This window comes from Protopterus annectens, chromosome 1.part0 (assembly GCF_019279795.1).
Source record: "Protopterus annectens isolate FY-2018-M chromosome 1.part0, PAN1.0, whole genome shotgun sequence".
Classification (NCBI taxonomy): Eukaryota; Metazoa; Chordata; order Ceratodontiformes; family Protopteridae; genus Protopterus; species Protopterus annectens.
Window position 1 is genome coordinate 466,953,955 of NC_056725.1, and position 27,500 is coordinate 466,981,454.

Consider the following 27,500-nt stretch of genomic DNA (forward strand, 5'->3'; position numbering starts at 1 on the left):
TTTTACAAGAAGCATCTTTGAGTCGTCAGTTATATGGGCAGTGCTACATTTATATAAATGACATATTTTCATATGAAAACATTGTACGTCCCTTATATATGCAGTCATTGTCTAACGTTAAATTCATTCACGTCCTGACTTCCCTTAAATCTCATTCCTTCTCCAAAACCTTATTCTTTATGTTTTATTCCACCATTCCCGTTTTTTATGTGATTGGTTCCTACCTTTTACTAAAGATCCCACTTCTAGTTATTTTATCTCTGTTAACTAAATCAATTAGTTCTGTTGCAGTTGGTTTAGACTTATTTTCCATTTTTTTAGTAATTCCAGCTACTGGACTTTTCAATTTTACCTTCCCGTTGCCACAAGAAGGATGTTGTTGGGGAATCTTGATGTGACTGGCTGACTCTGCTGTGGCAAGTTAGCTCTTTGGGTCATTTATATTTTCCCTCCAGTCCCTCTGTTTGGTCTGCAGACACCAAAGACATGGTCCATGACATGTCCATGGACAGCAGTCTTTATAATCAGCTTTTTAAATGTATTTTTATACCGTTTTTACTAGAAAATATTTGGAAGTAAGGAGTGTTTTTTATGTGCAGATGTACAGAGGCTGCAGTGTAGCTCACCACACAGTTAATTGCTACTGGTGGAAAGTACATGTTGGTGAATTGTATGAAATGTGCATACAATTTTACAAAGAGGCTTGCATCCATTTTTTTAGGGGGGGTTGGCACCCTTAATCTCTGCTTTTATTATTGTAATAATGGCATGATTGGATGCAGAAGGGGTGGTGGGAGGATGAAGTACCAGGCCCCCCTTAAAGTCAGTGCACTTTACTAACACCAAAAACTCAAAACAAAAAGTCACAAGTTACCAGATCATCTGTTTTTATGTGGAAGTTGCCTAGGAGTTGTTGGCATCTTTTAGTGCTCATCTTAGTCACAGTAATAGTGCCTACTTGGCTGGACTCTGAATTGGTTCGTAACAAAGGTTTGTTACGTTTGTCTTTCACTTAACTTGGCTTCTTTTTCTTTTATTATCACAGTTCAATCTAATTGCTATATTTCCACCTGTAGTAAACCTAATTTTGCTTTACTAAACTATTTTTCTTTGAAAATTGGACTCCCAGATAAAGTTGTCTTTGTCCTGTACCAGACTAAATATTACAGATGTGTAGCAGCCCTGTTAAATTGTATTTTCATTGTTTTTCATCACTTGTATAGCAGTTTGTGTGTGTTGATGGTGTAGATGTTTTCCTCATCTGTTGCCATATAGACTAGGTAATGACCTAAACAAATTGCATGCATACATACATACCTAAATTAAAAGCAAACCTAAAGAATGCACAGACTGATTCTGTGTACTTCTGTTTCCTTGCAGTGCATACATAAGTGCATTTTATAACTGCTGGTTTATTTAGACCTTGGAAAGTGCTGTTCGTCAACCCACTAGCATATACTTGTATTAAAATTCATTGTTTGATCTCCTTTCCTAGTGGAGTTTTGTTTAGTGGTGACCTCTGTATCCTTAGTGGGTTGGCAAAGTGCAGTTTTCCTGGTTGCTGGCTTTTATTTTGCCTTTTGGGCTGTCTTGTTTGGTTATTTGGACCTTCTCTCAGTTTGCTTTTTTTATTTCAGGTAGGCCAAGCAGCATATTCTGCTTCCAAAGGTGGGATTGTTGGAATGACGCTACCTATTGCTCGTGATCTAGCACCAGTGGGGATTCGAGTTGTGACTATTGCACCAGGTATTATTTTGCTTATAGTAAAAAAAGCTCACAGAACCACTGTTATTAAATCGGATTGATGGTGCTGTTCAGAAAATAGTCAATAAATAGATGATATTGAGAATAAAGTCTCTGTATTAACGCACTAAAGGGTCCATGTCAGGTAGTTCCTGTATTCACCCACCAGCTTACCACACTTACTGGTGCTGTTTAAACTGTTTGTTTGTCTTTCGGCTTTATAACCATAAAACATAAAAAGGTGCATCTCCAAGCTGAGTGTAACTTTTTAGTCTAGATTTGGCCTTTGGAGATTTGCATTAATAGGCAGTGCACCTTGGTATGTAAAATGGGATTGTTTCCCAACATTGAAGTCTTTGAGAGAGATTAGCCCAGACTTGGAGATGCACCCTTTCGTTGATGCTCTTTTTTAAAAATGTAAGACGAGCTAACTTTTTACATCCATTGATGCTCCTATTAGAGCATCTGCACCCCCGCCTTGTTCTGTGTTGGAGAGTGCCTTCAAAACGACGTAGTCAAAATCTTTTTGAAGTATCCTAACATTTTTGGTTGGTGAGGGGGGGTGGCAGTTGTACAGAAGTGGAAATAGTCGCAGAGAAGATGAAAGCCTAACCATGTAATCTATTCAGACGTGTTGAAACTAGCATGAACAGACTAGAATAAATAGAAATTGTGATAGTTTTCATTCATTTCTGAAGCAGTTTTCACTTTTTGAAGTTGTAGACATTTATGTGGTAATTGTGGTGAATCCAACAACCTTTTAGCTTACCATTTTTTGTGAGACGACAAGTAGTCGGGTATCTATCCATTAAATTGTTTATCCTAATAGTCTTGGTCAGAGACTGCAGTGTTGCAAGTAGCACGAAAAAATCAGTTTGCGTTTACTTCTCACAACAAAGTCACGGTTTTAAACCATAAAAGTGCATCAGATGCAAAAGAATGGTTGAGCGTTGCTGAAGTTTAATGTTAATTTTAGCTAGTGCACTGTTTTTTTTCTAAGTCTATGTATTTCTTTTCTTTCTTTTTTTCTTTTCATATTTTGCTGTGCACCTTTGAAGCCAACATTCTCATTTGCTCTTAGAATAATTCATTGACCCAGCGCCCATTCATTGACCCAGCGCCCATTCTCTTTGCCTAGAACAGCTTGCACTTGCCAGAGCTCAATTCTTTACTGTAAACACGTTCCATTGTTTCCAGTAAAATAATTGGTCTTTAACCTGTACCCAGGATGCTGCATCTTGAAGCAAGTGGTCCAGCGCATTCAGAAAATTGTACTAGTAGCAAAGACCTAGCATGTAATATATTTTAACAGCCATTCTGCGGTGCCTCTCCGATATGATCGTGAGTTTTATGTTTTCTGTCTCAATCTCTAGAATTGGCATTCTTTTAGGAATGAAAATCTGCATTCAGGACTCTTATCATTATCCTATGCAGAGAAACTTTTGACTTCAGGGTTACTCTTGCTCTGTAATATAACCTACATTTCTCAAGTTTTATTTTTCAGTGGCCATGCCTTTGCTACTCCTGTGATCAGAGATTTTGCCCAGCTCGGCAACAGTTTCATAAGTGCATTTAATCAGTGTACTTTCTCAGTACACTTGTGCAGGTCTCTATGAAGCTAGGCTCTCATACAGTGTTCAGTTTTTCAGTAGATGTCATTTGTTAACAGTTTTGGTGGCAGCTGTCTGGTTCAGCTGTAGTAGCTGCTTAAGTGGCAGTTTGAAATTTCATTCCGCACAGTTCTGTACTTGCATGTCTTTTACCAACTCATTGTCCACTTCCACTAAAGAAATTTGGAACTAAAAGCAAAACAGCCATTATTGGATGTTTTTCCATCAGGGGTAGGCCAAGTCATCTAAAGCAGAAATGCGTGAATTGTGGTTTTGCACCTTTTTAAATGAGCAGTTTGTCAAAAGTGGTCATTGCTGGGGTGCAGGGATCCCCTTTTTCCCCAAGGTGCATTAACTATAACATTTTATTAAAAACTGGTTGCAGCAGGTGCACGGGTAGTTAATGCAAACATGCACTCCACCTATATACCACCAACACAAGCGCGCACCATTTTTCTTGCTAACTGAAGAATTTCAGCCATGTTTTTTACCCTAGCACAAGCTGCATTGGTCCCATAAAAAGGTAATGGTCTTTCACCTTCACCGTTAGGCAGACAATCATCTGAGGGTACAGCAGAAGGTTCATTTCACTGAAGCTCTGTGACTAATCATTGGTCAGTAAAGACTTGTAATTACTGGATAACATCGACTGTCAAATCAGCTGTGCTGCAAGACTGAACAACTATGTGGTTGTGGAAAATATATTTCAAAACAGCAGAAACTGAATAGTCCCTGAAGATCACCTTGCCGCCTCCTTCCATATGTATCAGCTGTAGCCTAAAATATGTAGAGTAAGACATTTTATAAACCCTGTAAAAGATCATTGTTTTTATTTTGTTCATTAGTAGATTACAAAGGTCAACAGTTTGAAGGTGGAGGAGGAAGATCAAAGGCAGAAGACTCCTGATAAAGTGTTTTTTTTTTTTTTTTTAATTTTCTACAAGTCTCTTCCTAATCTCTCCTCCCCAAAAAGTAGTTATTGGTGTTTACGGTTTCTGAAACCAGTGAATGGCTGAGCCAACGATTACTTCCAAGCATGTGCAGGTGTTCCAGTAATGAATCCCATTGTAGTTCAGTTGGGACACCTTTTGCTGTAGCTTTTATGCTCTTGTGTATAGGCTGGTGCTAGGCTATCGGCCCTAGGGCGTATACAAGCCTAGCCATAACAGTTCCTGGCTATTTCTTCCCACACTATTTACTTCCCTGGACCCCTGTCTAGCAGGGAGACTGATGTGATCCCCGGGGTGAATTTCCTTTCTCCCATCCAAGCGTCAAGGTTCCTTTTGAAGAGGGCCAAAGAGGCGCTCTGCTAAACATGTATGGGCAGTCTATTCCAGCGTCTGGGGAGTCTCTGGGTCAGGAACCTATCCCTCCAGCATGTTTTGTTTATTGTGATAAGATTTAGATCCCTGGAGTGTGTGGCTCTGAGGGATTGGGATTTCTTTAAGTGTAGCATGTCCAACAGCTCTGGGTTTGACATGGCCTTGTATGTTAAGTAGAGATCGCCTCTGAGTAGAAGATATGCAACAAGAGTGTAGCTGGAGTTTTAAGGTGGTCAGCGTAGGTCATCTGCTTTAGGCCTGTGATTCTTTTAGTGAGGTATTTCTGCGGCCTTTCCAGTTGTTGCAGATGTCTTGAGAGGTACATACCAAATGGGGCATTGCATTCTATAATGGGTCTAATGAAGGATGAGTACAGTGGGACAATGACCTCTTTTTTTTTTTTTTTCTGGATGAAAAGCCCTTAGTGATGAGGTGTGCCACATAGAAGGGTTTTCTGACTGTTGTGGCGATGTGGTTATCGAAGGTGAGACCACTGTCCACCTGTGTCCCCAAGTCTCTTATCACACTTTTGGTGTTTAGTGTACTGCCACCTATGTGATAATTCATGGGTACATGTTTTTTCCCAAAGGGGATAACTATACATTTCTTGGCATTGAACTTGAGCCCATGGCTCTGGCACCAATGATCTGTTTTTGTAAGGCCCTTTTGTGGAGTATCCACATAATTTGGGGATTCGATAATGGCTCCCAGTTTGCAGTCTTGTGACTAGGCAAGTATTAGAAAAGGAATTCACTTTTGCAGTACCCGGAAGCAATTGAATAGTCGGTATGCAGTCTTTTATCTGAAGCAGTACAGTTTTCTTCATACTTAGTGAACATTACCACACTATTTTGCATGGTACAGCTGAATTTCATAGTAATGGCTAACCATTCTGAGTTTTCTTGAGGGAGATGTAGAGACCCTTGGAATTTGAAGACTACTGCAAACATTTAGATGAAGTTCATAAACTTGCCTTTCTTTCTCTGCAAACATTGGCTGAAAGGCAGAAATCATAATAGTGCTAATAAAAACCTACATTCCAAGGTCCAGCAAGAGATTTGTTTGCACATTATTGTGTTAGTGTTCAAGGAATGTCACCTGTCAGTTCCTATTGGCTCATGTCACTGAACAAAGTAATGTTCATAGTGTTTCACTGTTGCAGTCATTACAGTTGGGTTATCCTGCTGGCAGGCTACCCGCAGTCGGCCTGAGTTCCAAAGTCTAGGTCCAGCATTGGTTGCTGTCGCCTCCTCCTTGACGTCAGTGCGCCAGGGGTATAAAATATGCAGCCGACGCCATTTTCTCCAGTCTTTCTTGCCAACTGCTTTTGCTTTGGGCACTGCGTGGCAAGTGCCTTTTTCAAATTCGAATTTCGGATCCGAAGTCTTCATTAAAGCGAAGTACCCCATTGGGGAAACCTTTTTCTTGCTCCAGACCGTTGTCAGAAAAAGTTAATAACTGTATTTCTTGTGGGAAGCAAATACCTCATAAGGATTTTCATTCTTACTGTATTCCTTGTCTAGGCCCTGACCATAACGTTGCTAGTTGTCGGTTTTGTGCTAGATTTAACCAACGCACTATTAAGCGTCGGTACGATTTTGCATTCCATTACTTTGGCAGAAGATTTAATTATATAATGCAGTGAGATCAGCCGACTACCAGAGTTTACGAAAAAGAAAAGGACAGGCATCCGAGATCCAAAACGGACAACTAGGCTTCTTCTAGGCCTGTCGCCGGTTCTCAGTGAGGTGCTTTCGCAGCCCCTGACACCCGCTACCTCAGAGCCACAGGCCGCTTCCGACTCCCACGTGGAGCTGACCTAGGCCTCTGGAAATTCAAGGTATTGGACACTCTGAAACTATTCCCTCAGATGGGTCCAAAGCCGCTGAGCAGGCATCGGCTTCTGAGGGTGTTTTCAGGCCTACACAGTTGTATGGGAAACCTATTTCTGCTACAAAGGCAAAGACTAGAGCAGCTCTAAAGACAAAGAAACAAGTACAGCATTCACTTGGACAGGCCTCCATGCCTAAAAAACAGATGCTTAAAATGGCCGAAGACCTTATTACTTTGATCAGGGGTTCCCATCTCCCTCCTGATAAGAGGCCTAGGCAAGAGTTAGAATATGAATCTTCAGACCAGGTTTCTATTTCCTCTGATTTTCTCCTCTGAACAGGATTACTCTGTTCCTCCCTATGAGGATTCTGATGCTGACGAATCTATCCCTTCAGCCTCTCCTCCTGAGGATTATTCTTTTGGGTAGACACTGCATACTAATGAGGGAGCATTTCCACTGGGAGAGCCAAGATTACTCAGAATCCAAGAAAAGGCTCAGAGACTTCCTCTTATTGCCCCAGCACAGGCCCCTTGCTATCCCGCCTGTTTTAGACATTGTAGATGATGTATTTACAGAGTCCAGCCTTTCTCCAGACTCTCTACCACCAGCCCCTGTTAAGCCAGACAGATACTATAGGGTTCCTGATTCACACAAATTTCTTCTATAAGAGCCCTGCAGCTGACACAGAAACCATCTCTCAGGGTCCCAAAGGGGTCAAGGCTTTTACTGCAAAAAACCCTATCCCCTCTGATAGGGATTCTAGGGCCCTAGACAGATGGGGAAAAATGTATACATCTGCTTCCTTGGCTGTAAGAGCTTTAAATTGCCAATTTCATATGCTTAGTGTCTTTGCTTAAACAGAAAATGTCAGCAAATACAGAATGTGCAGACAATAAAGAAATGCAGGATTTGTTGCATGCAGCTGAACAAGTTGGAAAACATACTTTGTAATGTGGTTTTGATTCTCTTGAGGCCTCCTGCAGGGCCGCTGTTACAGGTTCTATCATTAGGAGGCATGCTTGGTTAAAAGGACAAACTCTGCCTGATCATGTTAAAGCAAAACTATTAGACGCTCCTTTACAGCATGATACTTTGTTTGGTGTTAAAGCAGAAGAGGTGTTGAAGAAAATGGAGGACAAAGCTAAGTCTATGCAAACAGTCAAGTATTTCTTGCAGGTACAGCCTCCCAGATTTAGCAGGAACTGGCCTACAAAGAATTGATCCTTTCCAGTGTCAGACCACAAAGGGGCAGATACAGACACCCCAGAGGCAGATCACAGCCCCAAGGCTCATGCAGGCCTAAACAATGGGGTGCTTCTACCTCCAAGAGCGGAGAGGAAAAATCACAGCCATACAGGAAACTGTCTCAATGACACTTCCAGCACCAAGCACTTCTCTTTTGGCAGCCCCTTTGGGGGGAAAACTAGCATTTTTTTTCACAAAATTGGCACATGATCACCCAGGACAAATGGGTTCTAAATATAGTTTCACAAGGCTACAGGTTCCACTTTCACACCCTGCCAAGGCTAAACAGTATGCCAGACCTGCCACGCAATCAATGGGCAGAGGCACAAAAACAAGTTTCATCCCTCATGGACATGAGGGCCATTCAACAAGTACCAGAGCAAGTGCAGGGACAAGGATTCTATTGGAGACTGTTCTTGGTACCCAGAAAGGACAAAGCTTGGAGACCAATACTGGACCTATCCCTTCTAAACACCTATCTGGATATTCCAAAATTCAAAATGCTGACTCTACAGCAGCTTCTGCCCATGTTGGGCAAGAAGGCTTGGCTTGTGACTTTAGATCTAAGAGGCATACCTGCATGTCCAAATCAGACAAACATGCAGAAGATACCTCTGATTCAAAGCTGGCTCAATGCACTACCAATTCTCTGCACTGCCCTTTGGCTTATCTACTGCGCCCAGAGTCTTCACAAAGTGCCTGGCACCGGTAATTGCATTTTGCAGACAGAGAAATACAAATATATCTTTACTTGGACGACTGCCTTATTCAAGCGGAGAACAAGGACATTCTACTACAGCATCTGCCGTTTGTAAAAAGATTACTAACAAGTCTAGGGTACACAGTAAACGAGAAGAAATCAAATCTTGTACCCTCTCAAGAGATAATATTCTTGGGTGCAAGCTTAAATACAACTGCCCAGATGGCTTATCTCACGCCAGACAAACAGACAATTGACTACTTATTTCAAAATGTTGGCAACAAAGACCCAGTTATCTGCAAGAAAAATTCTGCAGACCTTGGGTTATATGGCATCCTGCATTCTGCTAATTCTATATGCAAGACTGCATATGAGAACTTCACTGGTATCTAAAAAGTGTTTGGACTCAACATTGACACAGCCTGGAAACAATAATTACCCTCATTCCCTGCCTGCAACAGGAGTTTCGATGGTGGGCAACAGCCTGTCACCACAACACGGGACAGCTATTCACCTTACCCACAGCCAGGCAGACATTGACAACAGATGCATCAGATTATGCCTGGGGGGCCCATATAGCAGGAAGATGTATTCAGGGCACATGTTCCACAAGTCAAGTGCATCTACATATCAATCAAAAAGAGATGCTAGCTGTTCAGAATGCCCTGACAGCCTTCAAGGATCTACTTCATCCAGGACAACTACTAATAAAGATGGACAATACTACAGTCATGTGGTACATAAGCAGGGAGGCACACATTCCTAACCCCTCTGCAGGCTAGCCATGAACTTGTGGGACACAGCATTGACTTACCAAGTACAGCTGCAAGCACAATTCCTGCCAGGAAGGACAAATACTCTGGCAGACTAAGCAGAAACCTAATCGATCCCAAAGAGTGGAAATTGGATCTACAAATCTTCAGCATAACAAGGACCTGGGGATGCCCGGACATAGACCTATTTGCTTCCCCTCACCACTACAAACTACAGAGATTCTGCACAAGGACTTATCACAAGCAGGCATGGAAAGTGGATGCTCTATCTTTTTCAGGTGGAAAAATTTAACAGTATATGCCTTTCTTCCTCTGCCTCTCCTTCCCAAGGTACTCCTCAATGTCAGACAAGAGAAACCAAAAATGATAACTGATTGCCCCAGACTGGCCCCGCCAGCACTGGTATCCAATCCTAAAGAGCTTGTCTCAATGCCCAGCTTGGACATTACCTCAAATTCCTCACTCATTTATTGACCCAACAAGACAGTCCGATACTGCACAGCCAACTCAAGACCTTAAACCTGGCAGCATGGCAAATTAATGTAGCCTCTCAAGACGCGCCTCTCTCTAAAGCAGTAATGGATGTCATTTTGGAGGCCAGGAGGCCTAGCACCAGAAAATCTTATGCAGAAAAATGGAAGAGATTCTGTGCTTGGAACCAGGCACAAGGTATTGACACAACTGTTCCAAATATTCCTCAGATTTTGCAATATTTAACTGAGATGCTGGATAAAGGCCTTTCCTTTTTATCAATTAAAATTCATGCCTATGCCATTTCAGCTCATTACAATACAGAACCACCTATTTTCTCTCATCTGTTACTAAGGCAGTACCTCAGAGGAGCCAAAAACATAAGACCTCCAAGGAGAGCACCAATACCTGCTGGGACCTCAACCATGTCTTGGAAAAACTCGCACTGCCTCCGTTTTGAGCCAGCTTCTACAGCTGATATAAAATTCTTATCCTGGAAAACAGCTCTGCTGCTAGCAATAACCTCTGCTAGACGAGTCTCAGAGTTACAGGCACTCGTGGCCGTGGAACCTTTTTTATCATTTTCCATCCTGACAGGGTTTCTCTGAGGACAAACCCTACATTTATGCCTAAGGTAGTTTCCAGTGTGGCCCTTCACCAAACAATTCATTTGCCTACCTTTTATCCAAACCCACAGAATAAGGGTGAGAGATTTCTGCATTCTTTGGACATTTCACAGACCGCTACGCTTCTACTTGGACAGAACCAAAGCTTTCAGAAGGACTGAACAACTTCTAGTTGCATATGCTGCAGCATCATCACAAGGCAAGCCTATCTCAAAACAGACCATTTCAAAGTGGATAGGCCACTGCATTCGTTTCTGCTATTCATAGCATGGCAAATCAGTGCCCAAGGGCATTAGGCCACATTCAGCCAGAGCAGCAGCCACATCAGCAGCCTTCCTCCAGAGGAGTACCAGCCAAAGACATCTTAGAGGTTGCAACTTGGAGCTCAGTGCATACTTTTACAAAGCACTATCACTTGCCTCAAATCCAGGACAGGCTTTGTCACTGCAGTTCTGCAGGGCCTGATAGCCTCACCTAATCCTATTTAACACCAGCCTCCCAAACTTAGCTTTGGGATTCAACCCAATTGTAATGACTGCAACAGTGAAACACGATGAACATAGTACAGTTGTGTACCTACCATAAATGTAGATGTTGGAGTGTATTCACTGTTGCAGTCCAGGTTACCCTCCCACCATCCCCCTTTTTTCTTTGCTGGGACTTAGGCTGTATAGAATAGAGACATACAGATATGTGGTGTATTTGCTTGTAGATGAAGTAAAAGTCTGTTGTGTTTTTTTTTTTTTTTGTGCATGCATGCTTATTGGCATAATTTAGCCTACCATTTTAGGGGCACCTGACATCTGGGGCAAGAAAAACTGAAGAAAATGGTGTCTGCTGCATCTTTTATACCCCTGGCGCACTGACGTCGGGGATGAGGTGACAGCAACTGACGCCGGGCCTAGACTTTGGAACTCAGGCCGACTGCGGGTAGCCTGCCAGCAGGATAACCCAATTGTAATGACTGCAACAGTGAATACACTCACATCTACATTTATGGTAGGTACACAACTGTACTTTTCTTGGATTCAGCATTATGCCAAGTTTCCTTTTGTCCACAGTGTGAGGACATGCTTCTCCCATTTCCAAGAGAATAATGATGTTTTTTGGTCAACAAAGGCTTCCCCAATGACTGCACACTTGTGGATCATAATTTAGTTTGGGTGATCCTGTTAATGAATGTCTCACTGTTGTGATGATTCTTCATGAATCCTTTCTTCAAACTGCATCCAGAGCCAAGACCAAAGTCCTTCCCTTAGTACTAACACTGTACTTCTAACCTTTATAGTTACTGTCAGTAAAGCTAGAGGTAACGGCAAACTAGTCTCCTCCTTATTTATGGACTTGTCTAATGCCTTCGACACAGTTTGTTACAGCAGTTGTCTACTTCAGATATCCTCATTAGGTCTTTCTCAGCCCACCCTTCTATAGTTCAAAGGCTATTGGATAGACGGCTGTTGAAGCATAGAAGTGCTATTGAACAGGTATTCGGTAAAATGGCACTCCTTCCTCTCTCCATTCCTCCAAGTCACTACTGGTGTACCACAAGGCTGTATCCTTGGTCTCCTCCTTAACATTCTCACCAACACCCTCCACACAGCAGTATGCAGACGTGTCCACACTCATCTGCACAACTGACATGGCACAACTCCAAATAAATACTCAAGTTAACACCCACAGAAACGTGGCTTTGTAACTCACTCAACCCAAAAAATAAATAAATAAAATAAACAAAAAAAAAAAACATTTTCCCAAAGTCCATCTCTCAGGAAAAAAGAACAAAAAACAAATTTTAAAGTCTTTCTTCCATTGAAGTCTTTTCATAGCAAATTGTTAGGGATGATAGTGGACCTGCATATATAAAATTTGTATAAGAAAAGCTCATAAAAACTAAGCTTGCTTTACAGACCCTTATCAACACAACTAAAACTACTCTCGCCACTACTTATCTCCTCCCCATGCTTTTTTTATAGCCCTCCAATCCTTGCTTAACCGCCAGGCATCACAAAAATCAAAACTTGAACAATCCTATAAACATAGTTTGCTAAATTTGCAGCAAATACCCCTTTCAGAACCCACCACTGTATAGCACCAAGCCTAAATTGGTTAGAACTACGGCATCAACTAATGGTGTAGCATCAAGTACCGATTCATACCTTACACCTCCTTGCTCTCCCCTTTTCACTCCCTTTTATCAATTTAGGTCCACTGTTTTTCTCTCTAAATGTATGATAAACCTGCTTTTCTCACTTCATATTGCAATTCCTGTTTGATTTATAATAATTTACATTTAATGTGTCTCTAAACTGGGTAAATGTCTCTATATTTTTTAAATCCTTGCCATGTAATTTGTATCCATTCTTGACCAATGTGTTAATATTAAGTTTAATTGGTGTAATTATTTAAACTGTAGATGTTTTTGTATTTTTGAAGATTGTAAAATTGTTATAATGTTTTGTAATACTTTGGTGCTTTTTCTCCTTGTCCTTTCACTGAAAATGAGCTCCTAGCCAGTTGGACTTTCCTAGTAATCAAATATCAATAAAGAAGATTCTCAGATGGAGCTTAACATTAGTCTTGCATGTACTTCATTATGACAGTATGATGGTCAGGAACAGGAGAGTGATGCCAATAATGCAGGGTGTAGGTGGATGGTAATCATTAGAGCACTGTTGCAATAGCCTAAGCTATATGGGAGATAACCTGCCAAGCGTTGAATGCCTGGCAGGTATCCAAAGCTTTAGGGCACCTTCTGCATACCTGTACATCCAAGGAGTCCTGAATGCACACCATGATATTTGTAGAAATTCTGGCACCAAAATTCAAAACTTTCTTGTCACTGAACCTACCACTGAGAGACTCTTTGCTGCATCTTTTGTGGTTTGGCAGTGCAAGTATTGAGAAAATAGGCAGGTAAAGACCCATTTGGGACTCTTTCCTTTGTTCTGTTAAAAGTAGAAAGGTTAAATGCTTGTGTGGACATCAAAATGACTTCCACACAGCCTCTCTGTTTAGGCAGAAAACATTGAGTCGTACCTCATATTTATCGTTCAAGTGTAAGACTCTTGGCATCTGATTTAGTTCCTTTTGTCAAGAACCAATGGCTCAAAGCCTTATGACCCACTATGTATTGTGGTGCTGGTGCCTGGACACCCCCCACTCCCTGTCAGTCAACATGAAAAGGAAAGTAGTTGAAGTGGGTTCGTCATTGCCCTTTTTAGACTATTTTTATATGCCCTTTATTGGATGACTCTGTTGTGGCCAAGTCTGAGTCGTCAGACCATTCCCTCTTTGCTTCTGATCCCTCTGTTGCTCCTTGGTAAGCCACTAGGGATTGGGAGTCTAGCACATATTCAAGCCATATGAATGCCCAGTGTGGGCAAGGGAGAGCTGTGTTTGATTTTTGAAGGGGATACCAATGTCCCACAGAATTATTTTGGATGAAGTGCCTAACAACCAGGGCAAGGAGCCATATGTCTGGACATTTTACTTCTGAAACTCTTGGGGAAAAAAATCTCAAAAGCTGAAACTTCTTTACTCCCTCTACAGTGACTTAAAAGGGAACAAAAGTGGAATGATTATTGAAAGCATGTTCAGCTCAGGCACATTCATGAATGGAGCGCCTTCTCCTTTAGATTCAAAGCATGATTCTGATACAGGGAAGGTTGGCTTTATACTATGCCTCCCAAGACTCTTTTGAAAACAGAATCTGAAAAAATATTTCTTCAGATTCCCCTGTGGATGAATTGTCCTTGTTTGACACTATTGGAAGAGTGACTTGTTTAAATGGGAGCATAAGGAGAGCTCAAACCCAAGAGAGGTACTATATTCTCTTGTATGTATTGACACCTAAGATAGTGGCCATTACTGCAGTTATTGCAGCACTTGATTGCTTTTAATGCAGTCAGTACTTTACCCAGATAGCCAACCTACTGCTCCTAGGGTATAATATAAATTGTAATAGGCACCTTTTCTGCAACCCCAAAGCTTACCCTTCAGTAAGTTTATCCTTTGACCAGGTTAGCCACAGTAGGCTAGTGACATATTTTAAGGGGGACCCATGGTTGTATTTATACTACTAGGGGAGGTTGTATTTATACTACTAGGGGAGCTTTGGCCAGGGAATTGGGGAACTTCCCCCTACTGTTTTTGAGCAAGGACACTGGTTGTTGCACTTCCTGCTTCTGGTGTGGGCACACTGGCAGCTTGGAGCAGCAGGAAGGCATATGGAGGACACAAGTGTGTCAGAACTATATGCTTGGAGAGTGGTGTCTGGAGAACCATTTACAGGGAAAGGGAGATCGGAGGATATGTTGCGAGTCCAACACAGTCGAGCTTTTACAAACCGCGATGGAGACGGTGGAGGCATGCAAGCCAGCATGCAGTGATGCGAGAGAAATGTATGTCCAGAGAAGTGCAAAGGTGGTTGAACCTTCACAAGATCTGGACGTTATTTTTCAGGAGCAGTTGTTCGAGGAGGAGAGCAAGACGCAAAGTATGTAGTATTACAACCCTCCATTTGGGAGGATTGTGGAATGTTTTATCTGCAGGATTAGATTAATCAGAGTGAGCCAGAAAGGGAGAAAGTGATTTTGTAGGGTGATATTATGAAGAGAATTCAAAGTGGAGAAAGATGTCATATATGCAGAATCTGAGATGGGGAGAAAAATAAGACTGAATTAAGGAAAAAGTAGTACTTGAGTTGTAAAGTAGAAAAATAGATGGGACAGTATGACATTTGGGATAACATAGCACTGTTTGGTATCTCTAAATAGCTAAGAGCATTCATTATTGATAAGATAATTTGCCATTGTATTTAAGTCAGGGCAGTACATGGAGACATTTTTGGATCAGTACGAACTAAAAAAACTGTAATCCATCCATAGAACTTGCATGTCTTGCAGATATTTTACTAGAGAAATTTTATGTGCAGTTTCAATTGGAGGTAGAATTGTATGTAAAGAAGTTATGGACATTACAAAAATTTGTAATAGATGTTTAAGTACTGGAGGCTTGGGAGTGTTTGTGTTGTATTAAAATGGAGAATGAAAGAGTAGTAGAAACTCCAAGTATTATAAACCTAGAAGGAAACAATGGTACTGTAAAATATTGGAGGTAACAAAGCTTCTCTTTTGGAAAAAGTGATCATTTAATAATTTTGACCGTTATTTGTGGCAGAGTGGGACATGATGCAAAAAAATGTGAATAACAGGTAACTTGCGGATGAATTATAAGGAAAAGACAGAAGAATATAAGGAGAAAGAGTAGAGAATATGAAAATGAACAAAAGCTAGAGAAAGGGGAGGAAATGGAGATCAAGGAAAAGAACGAGCAGACAGCAATAGATTATAATGAGCCAGTAGGTGAGGAAGTAAAAAGATATTAAAATGTAGACCAAAGAAGGGCATAAAAACAAGTGATGAAGAAATTTAGTTTTAGAGAGTGGTTAAGGAAAGAAAAAAAAACTCTATTGGGGAAGAGGAAATGTAAAGAATTTGGAATGGAAAGAATAAAAAATGCAAAGGGTAAAGAAAGGGAAAATTAATAAACGAGCTGAGAATTTTAACATGTGAACAGTATAAAGAAAATAAAAAGACCTAGGTGTGTTGGAATGGTGCATGACAGTTGATCCATATTATACTAGTAGCCAAGGTTTCAAGTAGAAACACTCTCTGGGGAGGACATATTATTTGGAACATATGTAAAGTTATAGGGAGGTGAGATTATTTGCACCATGGGTAAAGAAATGTTCTCAGGTATAGGAAATGTGTTCTGTAGGAACTTTTTCTTTCTTTGGTAATATTATGTAGAGTAATAGTTGTAGATGTTAGATGTGAGATGGAAAAAGCAAGTTTCTAGAATTATAGCAGTGACGAAGAAAGAGATGTCTGAGTATGGATGTAATATTAGAGGGTGATTTTTAATTGCGGTTTAAATTTATTTCTGACATTTTCACATCACTACCTGTTTTATGTATTCAATGGTAAACAGTGGACCTACAAAAGGAATGATTTAAACCTTGTATAACTTTCAAACTTTCTGAAACCAAGTAATCTATCTCTGTTCTTAAGAGTTGCGGGTTTTTCAGATTATTTAATCTGGTTAGAGACTCAAGAAAAAAAATTATAAAAATAGGCAAATTAAAAGAATAAATGAAAGTTTTATATAAGGAAGGAACAAAGAGTTGGGCAATTATGGAAGGATCTTGTAGGTATGAGGATTTTTAAAGACAAATATATAAAAAAATGTTGTTAGAATGGCAAACTTTAAAGCAAAAAAAAATGTAAAGAAGTAAGCAAATGCTTTCAGAGATGTAGTAAAAAAATAGTAAATACAGGAATTAAGATTAAAATTTGTTTAAAGGTATTTTTATGAGAGAGAAAAAAACAGAATAGTAAAAGAGAAAATAGAATTAAGAAACTAGAGAGGAGAACGTGTTAGTCAACAAGAAATAGTAAATGTAATAAAGGAGATGTGTGTGTATATAGAAGACGTTTATAAAACAAGATAGAAAAAGTTTTTAAAAAAATTAATAAAACAGGACAGTAAAGATTTGGAAAAAGAAAGAACAATGGAAGAAGTGAATAATGTGTTAAAAGTGGTACATGTAGAGTCCGCAATGGGATGGAGTATTATGTGTATAAAGACATGTTAGACTGGCAGAAGTACTTTGTGGCAGTATTAAATGAATATTTTTAGAGGAAGGTTTTGGACAATTAGTATGTGTTGGAGTTTTGAAATTTATAAGATAAAGAGTATATAGAAGTCCAATAGATCTGATGTCCCTTTCATTAATTCCTCAGCCAATGGGTTCAGATCCAACTCGTCCGCTTCTACCAGATCCTGGGATCCAAAAACTCTCTAGCTCCTCCCTTTACCTTAATGCCTTGCCAGCATAACATACCCCAGATCTCGTTTACCACCACTCTGCTTCAGATGTGGATCTTGTTTTTCCTCAAGCTTTGGGAGTTATTACACTACCATTGTTGGTGGTAGTTCTTTTCCCTTTCTGTGTTGTTTTCTTTTTTTCTCCTCCTTTTTGTAGATTTCCAGTATGACTGACATGTTTGCCAGTTTTAAGAAGTGCATCAATTGTGGGCTTAAAATCCTTACCATGGATACTCACAGGGAGAGCCCATACTGATTGATGAAACAAATTAGTGTTGAAGGGCCTCCTCCCTTCTACTTGTGCTTCAGTAGCAGAGGCTTGAACCCCTAATAATAATAGTAATAATAATAAAAAAAACTGGCAAGGGGTAGCCAGACTCTCTCCCAGGGATAGATTCTCACAAGAGATGAGACTGCAGTACTGCAGCAGCAGTCCTTTCATTGGAGTCTCCAACTAATATGTCAGTCACATCAGACAACTTCAGATCAGATTTATTTCTGTCGCCCTGGATCTGAACACCTCTGCTCCTACTGGGTCAAGTCACTTCTCGGCTCCCTTCTTAGAGGGATCCCCCTGTAGGCATTCAAGACCTCCATTCTTCACATATTCTTGGATTTTCCAGAAGCTTATCCAAAGCTGATGTGGATAGGAAGATGAGAAGTTTTCAGAGCCAGATGGGCCTGCGTCTGGTTCTGACTTCCACAGGATCTGTGAGCAGACCTTTGTCCATTTTTCCCCTTGGTTTATCCTTCTGCAATCTGACCAGCTGTTTTGGAGCCCTTGGATCCGTGACCCCTGGGGTGTCCTTTTCGGATAAGATGATCTGTTCAACTCCAGCAACTTCCTGAGTCGCCCGGCCCAGAGTCTTTTCAGCCAGAGGGTTTTTTTGAGTAGGTGTTGGCACCGGATCTGGGGGGTTGGGATCAACTCTGAAGCTTTCAGAGCCATCTCTCTCCCTCTGGGACATCCTGCCCTCCTTTGATCCGACTCTTTACCTCCCTTGGTTCTGTGTTCTGATAGTTGTTCATCCATTCCACTGGGACAGTCAGCCTGATCGTCTCCAGTCTATCCCTCAGGACATCTCATCTCTTTTGATACTTCCCCTGACCACACCACTGAGGAAATTCCTTGGAAGAGGACACGTAAAAGGAGACTCCTAGATTTCCCTTGGGAATCTCTCAAGGAGAACACAGATTTCAGTGAATGGAGAAGATACCACAAATCTCCACCTTGTTTCCTCTAGAGACATTCTTCAGCTCCTAAACCAAAGAAGTGGTTGGTCCTCCAATACCCCCCATGGGGAGAATGTGTGTTCCTGGAGGCTTTCCAGTATGACCTGAGTATTTCTTGGGTGACTCCTATGGCTGACTAATTCTCAGATCTTGTTCCTTGCCAGTCGTGGAAGGAGACTGATATGTGGAACTGATCCCTAATGATCTGACAAATTTTAGCTCCTCCTAAGGACTGAGCATACTGTAACAAGGGGGTTCCAGTTGATACCATGGTTGTGGTGGAAGCCACCAAAGATTAACTTGCAAAACAGCTGTTCTGTCCCTAATGGGGAGTCTGGGGCTTTGGACAGATTTGTAAGTGCAGGTATGCTTCAGTGACCTTTGCACTCTAGTCACTGAATTACCGGTTACCTGGCACACTTTGGTCAAATCTCTTTGAATTCTAATAAAGAACTTTCCAAATTTCTCTCTGGGTGCATGTCTTTCGAAGACCAAAATACTCTCCTTGCAAATGGCCAACCTCCAGTTGATTTCTAATGTGTCCTTGAGGCTGATCTCCCATGCAGAGTAAGGTGCCTCACGGGTGGTGGGTTCAGGCATAGGTATTAGGAGACATGCCTCTATGCGACTGTATGATTTTTGTGGAGCCGTATGTCTTGGTTCATCAGTGCTCCCTTTGGATGTTACTGAATTGGCCACAAGTGCTCCCTTTGGATCTTCCTTATTTGGCCGCAAGGTAAAGAGCACGTCAGATGTGAGCAAGAGGAAAAGTCCCTGTCTGCTGTGGGCATACATTTTTCAACTCAAAGCCCCTTTCACAAGGAATCGGTGGGGAGGTAAAAAAAAAATGTTTTGCAAGACTCTCATGGAAATAGTCCCCCCAGATGTGGGGGGCAGGGCTCCCAGTGGAAGATGCCACCCCCATGGCAGAGGGATTCCTTTTCAGACAAGCCCTACCAGCACTCCTGAAAGGAGGTCAAACTGTTACCCTCTGGAGGTAATCAGGAAATATTGCCTCTGCACCAAAGAGCCTGGCTATCGGCTATCTATAACAAATGATTCCTAGGTGCAGAGAACTATATCCACAGGTTGCATCATAAACATCCCTGGTGTTCCATCCAATCAGAGGGGAAGCATCAGTATTAGAAATAGAAAAGCTGCTAAAAAAAAAGTAATCCAGTAGGTCCTCCAGAACAGAGTATCCAGGACCTATTCAAGATTCTTCTTGGCCACAGAAGAGATGGGGTGTTCACCAAATGCACGGGGGTGATCGCTCACTTAACACTGCTGGGACTGAGTGTTTCCTTACGACTATAGATGATGCTTCCCAGCTGGGGTGGGGGTAGTACTTGGGATTGAGTGTTTCTTTACGACTATAGATGATGCTTCCCAGCTGGGGTGGGGGTAGTACTTGAAAGACAGTCCAAGGACATGGTTCCCCAAAGAGGCCAAAACCCATGTCAGTGTCCTGGAAATGAGCCGTCCTAGCACCATCTGGGATGGTTGCTATTCAGACTGACAAAATGTCAGTGGTCCGACACATCAACAGACAGGGAGGAACAAAGTCTTATCTGCTTTGTCGAGAAGCAGTGCAAGTGTGGTAATGGGTGACCTTTTTCAGTCACTTTATAATAGCAATGCACATTCCAGGGAACGCCAACGTGATTGCAGGAAAACTAAGCAGGTCCATTCTAATGCCGCAAATTGTGTCTCAATGTCAAAGTAGCGGAGAGAATTTTCTACCGATTTGGGTCAGCCATGCAGTGACCTATTTACATCTCCCCTCAACAAGTGCAGCAGATTCTTTGCCCTGGTCCCTCCAACGGGGGAGTACCCGAGAGATGCTCTAGTCCATGATTGGCCCTCTGGTCTCCTTTGTTTGCAAACAGTTAACCTCTCTTTCCCAAATTTATACAGAAAGTATTCCAGCTGAAGAGCACGGTTGTCCTCATTGCCCCCTTCTGGCCTCATCACATAGTTTCATAGTATAGTACTAGGCCATCTGCCCTGGGGCATTTGTAAGCCTAGCCATAGTGATGTGGCTTTTGCCACCCCATGAAGTGGTACAAAAATGTACAGAATAAATCTAGAATATTGTGCCTCTGTCTAGTAGTGACACAGTGAAGGTCCCCTTATATAATAGAATTAGTTTACTGTGTCCCTGTCTAGCAGTGACACAGATGTGACCCCTGGGGTAAACTTACGATCTCCCATCCACTCATCAAGATTTCTCTTGAAGAGAGTCGGTGAGGGGCTCTGCCTAATATGAACTGGGATCCTGTTACAAAGCATGGAATGCCTCTGGGTTATGAATCTATCCCTCCAGCATGTCCTATTCATACTTGTGCCGAGGTTTAAGTCTTTAGCTCTCGTGGTCCTGATGGATTTGGATTTTTTGAGGTGGAGCATGTCCATCAGATCCTGATTGGACATGGCCTTGTACGTCAGGCAGAGATCACCTCTGAGCAGGCCGTATGCTACTGAATAGAGCTGAAGTTTCTTTAGTCTGGCAGAATAAGACCTATGTTGGAGACCCTTGATCCTTTTGGTGAGGTACTTTTGTGGTCTCTCCAGCTGTTGCAAGTGCCGGGTGAGGTACATACCAAATGGGGCATTGTACTCAATCATGGGTCTGATTGGAGGAATATAGGGGTACAATGACATCCTTGGATCTGGATGTGAAACCCTTCATGATGAGGTGTGCAAGGTAGAATGTTTTTCTAACCACTTTGGCAACGTGGGTGTCAAATGAGATGTTGCTGTCTACTTGGGTCCCTAGGTCTCTGATTACTTTTTCCGTACTCAGTGGGTTGCTGTCTGTGATAATTTGTGGGTACTTTGTTTTTTCCAAAAGGGATGACTATACATTTTTTGGCATTTAGTTTAAGGCCGTGACTACGGCACCAGTTGTCTGTTTCAGTGAGGCCTTTTTGTAGGATGTGTGTATCTGCTGGTGCAGGCATGGGCAAACTATGGCCCGGGGGCCACATGCGGCCCGTTAAACGTTTTGATTCGGCCCGCCAAACTTGAAAAAATTTAATAAATTAACCTTGTTAATGTTTTATTTCCCCTGCAATTCTGATGTTTCCTCACTAGATGGCGCACTCTAGATATATTGGCTTTGTTGAGGTGAAGCGTAGGCCTATTACTCCACGTTTGCACTTTACCCTTTGACCCACCGCCCCTCTATGAAGATGAGCGGACCCAAGAAAAGGAAAGTGGACAGAGAATGACGAGTGTTCAATAAGGAGTGGACAACTAAATATTTTTTCACTGAACACACGATCATCTGCTGTTTGCCTGATATGCCAAGAAACTGTGGCGGTTTTTAAAGAGTATAATATTAGCCGTCACTTTGCCACAAAGCACGCTAATTATGCTAGCAAGCTCTCAACAAAAGAACGGGAAGCTGCTGCTGAGAAGTTGGCAGCTAATTTGAAGGCTCAGCAAAGTTTTTTTCACTGTCAAACTGCCATTCAAGAGTCAAGTACCAAGGCCAGTTTTATGCTTTCATTCAAAATAGCAAATTGAAAAAGACAGTCAGGAGGAGAGTGATGGTGATATCCTGAAGGATAACAGAACTTTCAGTGCTTTAAAATAAAATGGTCATTTATTTGATTTTCAGTGTTTAAAGACTCATTTCAAAGTCGGAGATTTTATTGTAATGCTTTTCTTCATTTTCATTGGAAATTAAAGCACATGTTTTCTCCATATCCCAAGATGTGTATTTTTCCCCTAAGTGAGGTGATGTTTTCAAAGCATGCCATCTATCTGCTCCTGTTCCGGCCCCTTTGTCAAATGTTAGAACTCAATGTGGCCCACGAATCAAAAAGTTTGCCCACCCCTGGTGTATCGACTATGGCGCCTAGTTTGCAGTCATCTGCGAACTTTGTCAGCCACAGCCCTCCCATGTTTGCTTTAACATCTGAGAAATAAATGCCGAACAAGAGGGGTCCCAGGATAGATCCCTGTGGGACACCACTTGTGACTGGCTTTGAGTCTGACATTGCTCCAGCGATTTTAACTTTATGGGTTCTGTCCTTTAGCCAGTTTGCAACCCATCTAGTGACATAAGGGTTTACTTTTAAGCTGTTTAGCTTATCTATGATGCCTGAGTGGGGTATTGTGTCGAAGGCCTTAGCCAAGTCCAGGTATGCTGTATGGACTGCTTTGCCCTCATCAATGGCTCTAGTGACTGTTTCGAAAAAGTCAACCAGGTTTAAAAGGCAGGATCTGCCCTTTACAAAGCCGAACTGGGTGGGGTCAAGCATCTGTAGGTCCCCTATGTCTCCGTTTATGAGTTCCATAATGATTCTTTCCATAGATTAGCAGACCAGGCTAGTCAAGCTTATGGGGCGGTAGTTTCCAGGGTCTGTAGAGGCACCCCCCTTGTGGAGTGGGACCACTGTTGCTGTACGCCAGTGTTCAGGTGCATATTCCGAAGTAAGGCTAAGGTTAAATAGCATTTTTATGTGTGGGTTTAGCTCCTCTTGGAGTTCACGTAACACGCACCCCGGGATACCGTCAGGTCCCATTGATGCTGTGTTTTTTGCTTTTGTTTAGGGCGGTTCTCACCTGGACATCTGAGATGACAGGGAGATTACATTCCGCTGGGATAAGTATTTCTTCTTTTGGAGGTGAAGGAGGCAAGAAATTTGCACTGAACCTGTCGGCCAGAATGTTAGCAATATCTGTGGGGTTCAGTGTATTTTGTTGTTGTGAACCAACTGAGCATATCTGAGGGTTTCCACCCAGGTTTCTAACATAGCTGAAGAAGGCTTTGTGGTTATCTTTAGTGTCCTTAGCGATTTTTCTCTCAAAGTTTGCCTTGAATGTTTTTATGAGAGAACGTAGTTTTCTGCTAATGTTGATCAGAGATGTCTTCCCTTCATGGGATTTCGCTCTGACGTGCAGTAGCTTCCTTCTTTTGTTATACAATTTGTTTATGGCTGAGGTCCACCAGACAGGACGCTTACATTTGGTGGAGAGGGACTTGAATTTGTTTGGGATTGCATGATCCATGCTTTCTTGGAGATGTCCATAGAAAGCATTTGTGAAGGATTCGGCATTGTGGGATGTGGTATCCACTGGCACAGTGGGCTTAAAGGATACCATCTCAGTCTTAAGAAGAGTGAAGTCTGCTTTTGAGAAGTTTTTCACTGTGGTCTTTTGTGCTGGGGGTGGAGGTGGGATATGTATATCCAGGGTGATTAGTTTGTGGTCAGATCTCAATAGTGAGGGGTATACTTCTGGTGTGGAGCATTTTGTCTCCATGTTTGTGATGATCAGTTCTAGTATATTATCTCCCCTAGTGGGAGAGGTGATTAGTTGTTCCAGTGCATTTGAATTTATGAATTCCAGGAACCTTTGGGCTAGGGTATTTGGGCTAGAATAATGTACCCAATCTATGTTTGGGTAGTTGAAGTCTCCCAGTATGATGGTATTTTGTGATACATTCATATCCTCCAATGTCTTCAGGAAGGCTGAATGGGGTTCTTGAGATTGGGAGGGTGGTTTGTAACATGCTACCAGTTGTATAGCAGTTTGGCCTATGGTCAGTTGCACCTGTATGGTCTCTGATGCTTCATGTGTTGCTACTAACCTGGAGGTGTGGGTGTCCTTTATGAATATGGACACTCCTCCTTTGTGGTTCGGCCCGGGTTTTGGGGCCGAAAAGCATGATACGAGGTATAGCCTGGTAGCGCTGGGGTGTTCTCAGGAGCCTTGAACCAGGTTTCAGTTACTGCACAGACGTCCATGTTCTCCATGCGGAGGAGTGAATCAAGTGCCTGCATCTTGAGAGTTAGACTTCTGGCGTTGTGCAGCATTACCCTTTAGTTTTTTTCCATTTTTGTTTTCTAAGGAGGTGGGTTTGTCTTTTGAGCCTTGCCTAAAAAAGGCACTATGGGGGTAGCAAGAGCCTTGGCCAATATCCAGAAGCCCAGTGGTGACAGGTGTAAGCCATCCCTTGCGAAGCAGCGTGGCTTGTCCAACATATCATCCCAGGCAGACAGACATTGGATCCCCTTAGAATGACACCAGTACTTGAGCTAGTTGTTAAAGCTGATCATCTTGTCTTTGTATTGTGGTATCATTCTTGGTGAGGGCAAGATGCTGCTCAAGGTCAGGGTCATACCAGCCTGGGCTACATAATCTGAGAGCTCCTCTGTCTCTTTTCATGTAGTCCAGGTAGGTACGTCTCAGGTCATTCACACCAGCATGGACAATGACTGAGTCATATTTGTACTTGCTTTGGAGTGACCTGAGTGCTTGTGTTGTGGCGGATCCTAGCTCCCGATAGACAGCTCACAGTCACCTTCTCCTTGTTCAGCCTGGTCAGTGTGACATCAGTGTGTCTGACTATGGAGTCACCTATTACTAGTGTATCAGGCAATGTGTTTGGCCTTAAGGGCTGCGATTGGTCGACACTGATTTACTGAAGTATGTGTTGCATGTGTTTTGTTTTGAGGTGGTGGATTTTTGGATGTCTGCTTTGGGAGCCTCTGTTTTGGTACGTTTTTTATTAGAGCCTCCGAGTATGTCTTTGTGTTTTTATGTGTTTGGTTTGCAGTTGTGGTAGGTGTATGTGGGACTGGGATTGTTGTGTGTGTGGTTGCCATCTCCTCCTGTCTGGTCATGCCAGCCCTGAGTTGAGAGGGTTCACCCTCCAGTTTGGCTATATAGTTGCATCTCTCACATGTATTTGTGTTTGTTGGGAGGAGGAGAGGGTTGTCTGTGTACATGAGACAATTGTAGCATTGTCTCAAGATGCCCAGATTGACCAGCTGAACTGGAGACTACGCCTGTTATCTACCACTCGACATGCTAGAACAGTATAAGGGAGTGGTATACCTTTAAGGGAAGTGGGTATTCACAGGGGTGGTAAGTAGATGTAGTGCTTTTACTTAGTATGAGAGTGCTTACTTTGTAGAGAAGTATTGAGAACAAGTGCTAGGCTTATAATACAGTGAGTAGTCTGGTTATACTAAGAGTAGAGCTTCCTTAAGGGAAAATTTGAAGAACAGACTTGGCGGAGCCAGAAAAAGTTTAACCTTGTTTAACCGGCGCTGTGCTATGCGTACGACCATGCAAAGCCGTGCAAACGCGGATTTTAAACAGTGAACTACAAAAGAGCTGGAAATGGTCCCAAACAACCGATTACTACAGCTTCTTGTGCTGAGGTCACTTCCCCCAAGGACAGGTAGGCTGGTCAAGGCTCCCCACTCCCACTGGTGAGCATAGACACTTCCTTCTATCCAAGTAAGGTAATGGACAACACAGGAACTACACCACAGCCCAGAATACAGCAATGCCTGTAAACTGGTCTAAACTAGTTGAGGAAGGCGGGAAAACAAGGATTATTTTTTTGGTAGAAACACACACAAAATGCAGAAACGGTGATAAATTAGTTACACAGGCTAGCACACTTTAGTGGGCAGCCTCCACAGTTAAATTAAACAAACAAGCAAACTTTCGATCAAATTCGACTAAAATGTAACTTTAAGTGCAGATTTTAAAATAATGCAGCAATCCGTTTAACAGGTTCAGGCTAGTTCAAGGTAAGCTACAGAAGCTATTTCAGGTGAAAAAAAAGCAAAGATACTTAAATCCAGAAGGTAGTCGCTTTTCTGAGTTCCCTGCTGCTAGGACCACTTTGTAAACCCACGTGGAGCTTGTCTGAGCAGTATAGCCAGAAAAAAATGCCCAGAGGCGGATTTTAAACAGTGAACTACAAAAGAGCTTCCTTTGGCTTCTCCTTCTACATCTGCCCTGGGTACTGGATCCAACTCCAGACATGTCTCACCTGACAGTTTATTCATCCAGACATAACCGGCCTCAAACTGACATATGGTTTCTCCAATTCCATTGATTTCTAGACAGCCCAGACTTTCCTCCCCAGTCTGTTGTATTTTCTCTTCTGAAAAAGCTCCTACTAGAAGGATTTACAAAAGTAAATGGAAAAGATTTGTATTCTGGGACCTTAACCAGGATCAGGACCCCCTTCTGCCCCTGTTATGTCTTTCAATTTTTAGCTTAAATTTTCAGTAAAGGGGGTAGCTTTCCTACTATTAAGGTCCAGTTGGCTGTCATGGCAAGCTTCCACTTAGGCAAAAATAACTCTTAGGCTTTACATACATTTTTAAAAACCTTTTTCAAAAGGCTTTTTTACTTAAATCTCAAAGGCTCCTACTCCTTGGGATTTAACTATTGTGACCAAGTCCTTAAACCAAGCCCTGTTTGAACAGTCAGCCAGGGCCGATCTAAATTTTTTGTCTTTGAAAACCAGTTGTTGTCATGTCGGCTACACTATTATCTGAACTCCAGGCTCTTATCTTCCAAATCTTTTTAACTGGCTTTCCATAAAGACAGGGTGTCCTTGCAGACCCACCCATATTTTTTTGCCCAAGGTAGTTTCAGAGTCCAAAACTAACTGGGTCATTAAACTCCCAGTTTTCTTTCCATGCTCCATCTGTTGGATGTGCATAGACAACTTCACTTTTATCTCCATAGAACCAAGGATTTCAGGAAATGTGACCAGTTGTTTCTTTCTCTCCTAACAGATTGGGTGAACCAGTTTCCAAAGTCATACTGGCCAAATGGTTATATTGCATTTTGTTTGCCTACAGTAAGAGGATTGTGTTTGCATAAGCCTCCTAGAGCTCATTCCATGAGGTCTGTGGTGGTCTCTTCAGATTTTTGGTCAAGGGCTTCCATAGGTGACATGTTTGGAGCTGGAAGTAGGATAATTGCTCACACTTTTATTGCTTGTTACAAATTGGATTTGGTTTCCAGAAATAGAACTGCCTTTGGCTCCACAGTACTCAAGAATATCTTTCCATGAGGGCCACCCAAGGTTTGAGTAGCTGGGGACTCCATCCCATCAGTTGAGGAATGAATGCCAAGGACAATATCAGAACAAAAGGTATGTACTTACTGTAATGTTCCGTTTGTGTTGTCCATGTTCATTCTTCCTCAGCTTCCCACCTGCTCCCATCCCTTTGCTTCTGGGAAGACCTAAGAGTTTTTTTATCTAGAATCTTAGTTCCTTGTTTAA

General features: G+C 42.1%; 1 protein-coding gene across 1 annotated transcript in view; it reads left to right on the top strand.

The window, feature by feature from the left end:
• Positions 1–27,500, top strand: part of HSD17B10 (hydroxysteroid 17-beta dehydrogenase 10) — a 147,515-nt gene that overhangs the window by 42,370 nt on the left and 77,645 nt on the right. Inside the window, exon 4 of the mRNA XM_044060524.1 lies at positions 1,638–1,746. Coding sequence (XP_043916459.1) covers positions 1,638–1,746 — 109 coding nt within the window. The remainder of the gene's footprint in view (positions 1–1,637; positions 1,747–27,500) is intronic.